Here is a 9,386-nt window from a genome sequence, read left to right as displayed (position 1 = left end):
GTTAAATTGTAAAATATTATAGGTTGGACTCTGAAATTTTAGGTTTATAGTATTTCACAGATAGATTCTTTTCTAAAATATGGCCACTATTATATAGACAAGGCAGGAGTTTAGGACAAAGGAATTCGTAAGATATAACTGATATATTTAGATATCATACGCTAGTAAATTATAACTCTTTAAAATGTATCAAGTGACATAAAGCATCATATTCTAAAGAGTATTAAAATAACCGATGAATTTTTTTAAGTAATTTACTGAGTAGTATACTTTGAGCCCAACACATATAGCTATTAAATCTAAGTAAGGACAGCTTAACTACTATCATGAAGGTGCACATTGTCTACTTAGACAATACAGAAAGCACAAAAGTGAAAATGATAGCAAGCAACGTAGAAGACAAAACCAAAATTCTACTTCCATTTCCTTCTAGCAATGTGGGTGTTCTCGAGTTTCAGTCCACAACCCCACTTTTTTTGCATACATAAAATCTCACCAGTTTTCACACCTTGCTTTCAAATGTCTAGCTCTGGCTTCTCTCCCTATTTACATGCCTGGGTATTTCAATTTAAATTGCTTTGTATCACCAGAATCCACCAAGAACAAATAATACTCCCGCAAAACAGATTATCTTTTCCTAGGTCAGTCAATGACACGGAACCTTACTCAAACCTGTTTGGTTCTAATCTATCTATTTCCCACAGCCTATGTATTTCAATTATATTTTTGCCCACAACCATACCACGCTCTCTCAGTGCTACTACCTTAGCTTCTCTAATCTCACATATGGACTTCTGCAGAGGTTGATAAATGGACTTTCAAAAGATTTCATTCAGTGTATTCCATATGTCACGTACTATTAACAGCAACAAAAACAGGTTTTGGGGTCAGAAGGATACGATTTTAATCCTGTGCACTCTTCAAGGTTAATTAGTTAATGTGCTCTGTTTATTCTCATTTTGTTTATGGTAGTTTACTGTACTTGGAAAGTACCTCATTTCTAAGATGAGCTTATCTTTCAAAGTCCTGATCATGTAACTTCTTCAGGAATGCCTTCATGAATACCCCAAACTGAAGTGGTTAAGTACTTCAGAACAGATCTTATCTCTCTTATTGATCTCATACCTTTCTTATAGTTCCTCATTGCTATTTTGTAGGTCCTATTCCCCCAACTATTACTACATTGTAAAGTTCAGTAACACATTATATAGGGGAAGTAGTGGCAAGAACATAAGACTGGGAATAAAAGAGTTCTTAAGAGGACATTGTATACTAACCAGTGTGATACTACCCAGTTCTCAGTGAGCCACCTTTCTCCGGAAGTAGTCCTACTAAACAAGGTTGGAATTCCAGTAGCCATGTTTCCTATATGAACCTCCTCACCATCCTTAAGATACTAAGTCAGGGGTAGGAAACTGACCCCAGTTAGGCCAGAGTCCCTGGAATGTACTCAGTCGGAGAGAAGAAAAATCAGTGTCCCTGGTAGCAGTTATATTTAGGGATCTACTATATCCCGGCCCCCCCTTTTTTGGTCATACCTCAGTATTTTTTCCATGCACTATACCCTTTCCCTAAACTAATTAGACACAGGATGCTCTCACTTGCAAACTGACTAGTATATATCCCAACTCCATTTTGTTACTACCTATGTGGCTTTTATCTCTTTTATCCACAGTTTTCTTATACATAAAAAGAACTGAGAGAGGTAAGTGAAAACACCTAGATAAAATGTCTAAATGTCTAGTATATATGTTTAATAAATCACTAATTTCCTATATTCTTTCCTAATTTTTATAGTCTTAGTAGTACCAGGCTGTGAGATTTATGCAATAAATATTTGGTAGTTAAGAAACTGGTAACAACAACAACAACAAAAGTATTCCTAAATGCTAAGAGCATTTAGAGGGAGTCTCTTAAAGAACTGTATTAAGGGAAATTGTAGACATAGAATGAGATGATAGTGGACACTCTAAATAAGAGGTATTTTATGAGAAAAGGGAAGAGGTAGAATGCAAGCACATTAACTGTTTAAGAAGACATACCATGGGTGCATGGGTGGCTCAGTGGGTTAAGCCTCTGCCTTCGGCTCAGGTCATGATCTCAGGGTCCTGGGAACGAGCCCCGCATTGGGCTCTTTGCTCAGCAGGGAGCCTGCTTCCCCCCACCCCTGCCTGCCTCTCTGCCTACTTGTGATCTCTGTCAAATAAATAAAATCTTAAAAAAAAAAAAAAAAAAAAAAAGACATGCCGTATCTCTGCAACAGATTTAAAGAGAAAAAATAAAAAAACGATAGTTGGAAGTTATGGGAGAGTATTCCATTGCATTCAATTTTGCACAGATGGATATTTAACATATTAGAAATGTATGTATTTATTCTCCAACTTACTCCAAAAAATAAGTTGGAGACTCCTAACAGACATCTTTAGAATACAATATTATTATTAGTTTTCTTTTTTGAAAAGGGAGATGTTATTTCCCTTTGTTTCTATTAATTCAAATGAAACTTGGTGAATAAAATGTAATCTCAAGATCCTAGTAAATTTACAGGAAAGGGCTACCAATATGGATTTTAGCTTTCTAGCAAGCAAAGCAAGTATCTCAGGATATGGTTATGAAGCTCCATTTTGACTGAATTTACAAAGGGTTCTCAGGTTTTACTTATACAGTGGATTCTGAAGGAAAATTAACATCCTGAAAACCAGTGATAGTCTTCTTTGTTTATAAGCAAACACTGTTTATGAAGCTTACATTTTCTTTTCAAACAGAGGGTCCTATAGAAAACACAGCACCTATATAGTGTTCAAACACATTTCCCAGGTAGCTAACTACTAATAAAATCATCGACAAGTTGCAGAGAATGCAGGGTATATCAGTATCTCCAGTCACTCTTAAAACATAGATGCTTTTATATATATATATTGATCTGTGTGTAGTAAGTAGTATTTAATAGAAGAGGCTGTGAGTCAGGCTGTCTGGGTATGAATCCTGGCTTCATTATTTACTAGTTGTATGGCTTGGACATAATAGTATCTACTCCATAAGATTACTGGAATAAAGAAGGAATGCATATACAAAGTATAGACTATAGAAAGCACTCAGTATATATGAGTAGCTGCTGTTACTATTACTAGTAGTTGCTGTCAGCTGTGGTGAGAGAAATGGGGTTGGTAACTTGCTCCACTGGCTTCATATAGAGCAAAACTGAACTGTGGATCAGGTTCTGTCCACAGAGACGGGAGATGAGGTTAAGCTGGTTTGTAGGAAAGGCCAAAATGAAATAGACCACACAGACCTTATAGGCTGGAAAGAATCCTGCTCTTCAATTATGGTAAGAAATCAATTTTAAGAAGCATCAAAAAAGGACCCAAGTAATTCAGAAATATAGAGGAGAAGTAGAAGAAATAAGAGAGCTGGGAATCAGAACTCTGCCTACTCCGAAGGAAGGAAAAAGGAACAGGTAGGCAGCTGGGAGTTGCATACCCAGCTCTATTCTTAAAGAGTGCCAGAGGCAGGAAAGATAGGTACTCTTCTGTTTTTACAGAGTAAAATGGTTAGCCAAGAGAAGAAAACAGAGTATCTTCTTGGTCTTTCTGTTTGTTTTATATACTTGAGATTCCAATTTACTTATGAGTTTTTTAAAATGAAAAGGCTAAAGATATCCCATTTAAATAGCTTAATATAGCCAGAGTCAGAACATTCCGTTCCTCCTTTCCCCATAGGAAAAGATCTACTATAATAGTCATGACTATATTCTGTTTCTAACTACATATCAAGAAATAATAATACTTTAGGGGTGCCTGGGGTGGTTCAGTTGATTAAACGCCCTGACTCTTCATTTTGGCCCAGGTCATGATCTCAGGGTTGTGAGGCTGAACCATGGGTTGGTGTGGGGCCTGTTTGAGATTCTCTTCCCGTTCCCCCTCCTACCTCCCCTTTTCTAATAGATAGGAAGGAAAGGAAAGGAAAGGAAGAGTAAGACTTCAAAAACTATTTCAAATTATATGTCCTACCGCTGTCTCCTGATCCCCTCTATCTGGAATTCTACTTTATATGGTAAACTTTTTAATACTAATTTGCATGATCAATTAAAAATATACTCCCCTAGAAGATAAGCCCACTAGTTTCTAGACTCCGTATTTCTGAGTCTGAAGATTTTAATCTATAAAGAATATTAAGTGAGTTTATCATTTAAATCCATCTTCAAGCTACTGTTTTAAATATTTAAGAATTTAGGTCCAAGATGGCGACGTAGGGAGACCCTGAACTCAGCTTCTCCAGGGACATACCAAATCTATACCCACTTACAGAGCAATTCCTCTTGAAGAACCAAGGAGTGACTCGACAACTTCTGCACAACAAAAGATAGGGAAACCACATAGAGAATAGCAAGAAAAATAGAGACACTTAACAAAGGGAACTACCACTCCCAACCCTGTGCACTGCAGTGGGGAGCAGTACTGAGGGTCTGTGAACAGATTCATTTACGTGCGTGCACATGCACACGCGTGTGCGCACACACACACACACACAGAGCTGCAGTTTAAAAGGGTAAGTAGAATATAAGGGATCTATCCCTAGAACTCTGCCAAATGTCAGGAGATGGCTGGAACACTCTCTCTAGGTCAGTGGGGCTGTCAAGCACCACAGTTTACATTCCCCAAGCACCTTGACAGCATGGATAGGAACGTGGTCCAGGCTCTCTACCACCTCTACACACACCAGCCCCAACTGTCCCACTGGCAGCTCCATGTAGTGCCCACCAGGACACCTGTTGTCGGTGTTCACTATAGCTCCAGACTACCTGACAAGGTAACACAGGCACAAAGCACCATGAAATACTCCAGCCCGTACCACTACAGCTCCAGACAACTTGCCAAGGCACCCCTGGAGCACAGCATCCCAGGGCACTATAGAACCCGCTTTTGCTCCAGATGCCCCAGGAGGGCAACCCCCTACACAGAGTATCCCAGGACACCCCAGCTTGTACCGACTTTACCATCTACTGTCACCCTCAATACAGGAGAGCCCTGGGACTACCCTGCACCCACTTCAGCTTCAGCTGTTCTGCCAGTGTACCTTCTGTGCAGAGAACCCCAGTATCACCCCAGTCTATAGCCACTTCAGCTCCGCCCTTCCCACTAGCATGGCCCCAGTACACGGGGCCAGCCACAGCTCTAGCTAGCTAGTCAAAGACACCAGGCACACACAGTCTATATAAGAGATGACCAAACACAAGATCATTCCTTCAAGTGTAGAAGCAGCTGTTCCACTTAATTCATAGAAACAAAAACAGAATGTCAAGCAAATGAGGAGACAGAGGAATATGCTCCAAATGAAAGAACAAGGGGAAAAAAAAAAAAAAAAAAACCTCAGAAAAAGAACTAAATGAAACAGATAAGTGATCCCGGCTGATAAAGAGTTCAAAGTAATGGTATAAATCTGCTCACCAGAATGGAGAGAGGAGTGGATGAACTCAGTGAGAATTTCATCAAAAAAATAGAAAATATAAAAGAAGAACCAATCAGTGTTAGAAAGTATAAAAACTGAAGTGTAAACTACATCGGAAGAAATCAACAGATTAGTGAATGCAGAACAGAGCAGCAGTCTGGATAGAAAGCACCCAAGCTGAATAGCAAAAAGAAAAAAGAGTTTTGAAAAACAAGGATAAGGGATGTCTTAGATAACACCCAGCAAACATTTACATTTTAGGAGTCCCAGAAGGAGGAGAGAAAGGGGCAGAAAACTTACATGAAGAAATAATAGCTGACAACATCCAGGTTCAGGAGGCACAGAGTTTGAAACAAGACGAACCCAAGGAGGTCCACACCACTACACATAATAATTAAAATGTCAAAGAGGAAGATAAAAACGTACAGTTCCTTACCCAGAACCATGCAATTAAAAGCTCTGAGAGTAGGCAAGACAACCTGCTTTAAATAACAAGCCCTCTGTGTGACTTTATGTTTACTAAAGTTTTTAAAGAGCTACTTGATACTAGAATGACAGATTTTAAATTCCTTAAGGTTGCTTAGTGCATGTACCTATTTATAATTGTGTAAATGGTGGGTTGAGGAGCAATGGATGGGGTCAAAGAGTGCTAACATATGACTACCAGTGCCCTGGTTGTCTGGGCACTAGTTATGAAAATGACTAATTTTCTTGAGGTAGAGAGTGGCTACCAGGAGAGTAGAGGGAAGATATATAAACAAGCACTGGTAAATGAAATGTCTTGTTTATGGTGCTTGGTGACTGTGGTTCACTACCTAACTCTGTCTGTGAAGTAAACTTGTTATGGTGATAGTTTTCAAAAACTATTGTAAGAAATAAACTAGACTAAAGCATAAAATGCAAAATGTATTTAAATTTGACTGATTCCTGAAAGATAGAAATTGATGTTTTTAGGAGTATGGTATCCTTTTAAAGCTCAAATATCTCTTGACTCACTATTCTGGGTATTTTTTATCACTACCAATCACTCTCAAACCAATCTATAACTTTAACTTAACAAGCTGTAACCACCAGGTTAAACAATTTAAATAAACCAGCAGTTTATTTTATTTCTTAAATTTCTTATCTTCAATGACATTAGTACTGGAATTTCTCTCTTCAGAAAAATAAACTTTAGATATAGACAATATATAATAAAGGCTTTGTACTCTATTAAAATTTTCTAATTAAAATTTACTAATATTACCTATTAAAGAGAAGGTTAATGAAAAATATGTATTTCAGAATTTAAAATTCAAAAGTACTGATCAAAAAATGCCCATAGCTGGGATGCCTAGGTGACTGAGTAAGGTCCCACTCTTGATTTTGGCTCAGGTCCTCTCAGATGAAAACTATAAAACTAGTAAGTGAAATCAAAGAACTAAATAAATGGATAGCTATTCCATGTTTCCCTGGATAGGAAACAGTGTTGTCATATCAGTTCCAACTTATCTACAAATTCAGTGCAAACCCAATCAAAATCCCACGAGGTTATTTTGTGGGTATCAACAAACAGATTCTAAGGTTTATAATGAGGTAAAAAAAAAAAAAACAGAATAACCAGTAGAATATTGAAGAACAAAGTAGAAGGACTGATGATACCCACTTTTTTTTAAAAAAAAAAAAAGCCAAACATAATAAAGACAATGTTGTATTGGTGAAAGAAAAGACTAATATATCAAGAGAACAGAACAGAGAGCCCAGAAATAGGCCCACATAAATACAGTCAACCGATCTTTGATAAATGAGCAAAGGCAATACAATGGAAGTTGACGACAGTCTCATCAACAAATGGTGCTGGAACTGGACATCTACATACAAAAAAAAAAATGAATCTAGAAACACACTTTATACCTTTCACAAAGATTAAGTCAAAATGGGTCACAGACCTAAAAATAAAATGCGACACTATCAAACTCCTAGAAGATAATGTAAGAGAACACCTAGATGACCCTGGGTATGGTGATGCTTTTTTAAAACATCACAGTCATGATCCACTAAGGAAATAATTGATCTGCTAGACTTTGTTCAAAAATTAAAAAGAGAAATAAAAACAGACCACAGATTGGGAGAAAATGTTTGTAAAAGACATATCTGATAAAGGGCTACTATCCATAATAGAGAAAAAGACTTTTCAGAACTCAGCAAAAAGAAAACTTATTAATAATTTGATTTAAAATGGGCCAAAAAACTTAACACCTCACCAAAGAAGATATATAGGTAATAAAAAACAAGCACATGAAAAGATGCTCCATATCATATATCATCAGGGAAATACAGATTAAAACAGGATGCCACTATACACCTATCAGAATGGCCAAATTCTGGAACACTGACAATTCTCATACATTGCTGGTGGGAACACAAAACAGTACAGCCACTTTGGAAGACAAGTTAGGCTTTTTCTTACAAAACTAAACCTGTTCTTATCACACATTTCAGTAATCATGCTCCTTGGTATTTACCCGAAGGATCTGAAAACTTATGTCCACACAAAAACCTGCACAAGGATATTTATAGCTGCTTTATTTCTTTGTAGTTGCCAAAACTCGGAAGCAACCAATATGTCCTTCAGTAGCTGAATGTATGCATAAACTGTGGCACATCCACATAATGGAATATTATTCAGGGCTAAAAAGAAATTAGCTATCAAGCTATTAAAAGACATGGTGGAACCTTAAATGCATATTACTAAATGAAAAAAGCCAATCTGTAAAGGCTATATACTATATAATTCCAACTATATGATACTGGGGAAAAGGCAAAACAATGACAATAGTAAAAAGATCAGTGGTTTCCAGAGGTGAGGGAGGGGAAGGAAGGTAAGAAATGAATAGGTCAAGCACAGAGGATTTGGGGATAATGAAAATACTCTGTATATTAAAATGATATATTTCATTAGACATTTATCCAAACCCATAGATTATATAACAGGAATGGTGAACTCTAAGATAAACTATGGACTTTGGGTGGTTATGATATACCACTGTAGGTTCATCCCTGATTTAAAAAAAAAATAAAATATTTTTCTGGTGAGTAACGGTTTTTGAGTAATGCTGATAATGGGGGAACTGCATGGATGGGGATGGGGATGTAATGAGAAATGTCAGTACTCCCCCCTCAATCTTGCTGTGAACCTAAAACAGTTCTAAAAAAAAAAAAGTCCTAAAAAACTAACACTCCACATATAATTTAAAATACAATTCTTTCATTATAATACATACTTTAAACATTTACACTGTCAATTACTGGTACATGGTCATTGTCTTTTTTAGGTCTTACAACAAACTGTTGTTTCTCACACAATAAATTTTTAAAAAGTGACTTTACATTTTCACCTAACTTTTTGAAAGACAAAGTCAAGACTCGGCTAACCATTCTCCTTCTGTTCCCCATCTCAGCTTCCATATTGGGAACACTTACCAGATACAGTACATATCTCCATTCTGGAGTTGTGGAATAAGAAAGGATTCACAGAGTTGCAAGGCTAACATAGTCTTGCCTTCTTTTTCAGTGTTACAGATGATATCAATCCCACTTTTACAATCAGTTTTTAATAAATGCTATAAAAAGAAAAGAAAAAGCAGTTCATATCATTAAAAATATCTAAAAAGCTAATTGCATTAAATGTGTAGAGTTAATATTCAGGAAAAAAATTAAATTTCTGGTTTTCTTCTACAAAGACAATGATGAATTACACAGAAATATTTTCATAGTTTCATTATATAGAACCTACAATTTTATGACTATTTTATCTCATTTTTTAAATCTCATTAATGTCCACAGCTTGTAGATAAATAAGTTCTATTATTAGGAAAAGATTAATTCTTTCATCTTTAAAAAATAAACAAAATACAGACAGGAGCATTTAATTTCTTAGTATTTAAAAGGCAAAATAC

At 36.5% G+C, this 9,386-nt stretch overlaps 1 protein-coding gene across 3 annotated transcripts in view; it reads right to left on the bottom strand.

Moving 5' to 3' along the window:
• Positions 1-9,386, bottom strand: part of ZNF654 (zinc finger protein 654) — an 80,594-nt gene that overhangs the window by 10,408 nt on the left and 60,800 nt on the right. For all 3 annotated transcript variants that reach the window (XM_013048681.2, XM_045088234.1, XM_045088235.1), the window contains one exon: positions 8,911-9,050. In XM_013048681.2, the coding sequence (XP_012904135.1) occupies positions 8,911-9,050 (140 nt within the window). The remainder of the gene's footprint in view (positions 1-8,910; positions 9,051-9,386) is intronic.

This window comes from Mustela putorius, unplaced genomic scaffold (genome assembly GCF_011764305.1).
Source record: "Mustela putorius furo isolate JIRA1106 unplaced genomic scaffold, ASM1176430v1.1 tig00003834_pilon_pilon_pilon, whole genome shotgun sequence".
Lineage (NCBI taxonomy): Eukaryota > Metazoa > Chordata > Mammalia > Carnivora > Mustelidae > Mustela > Mustela putorius.
Note: the sequence above shows the minus strand (reverse complement) of the source record. Positions and strands in the feature narration are given on the sequence as shown.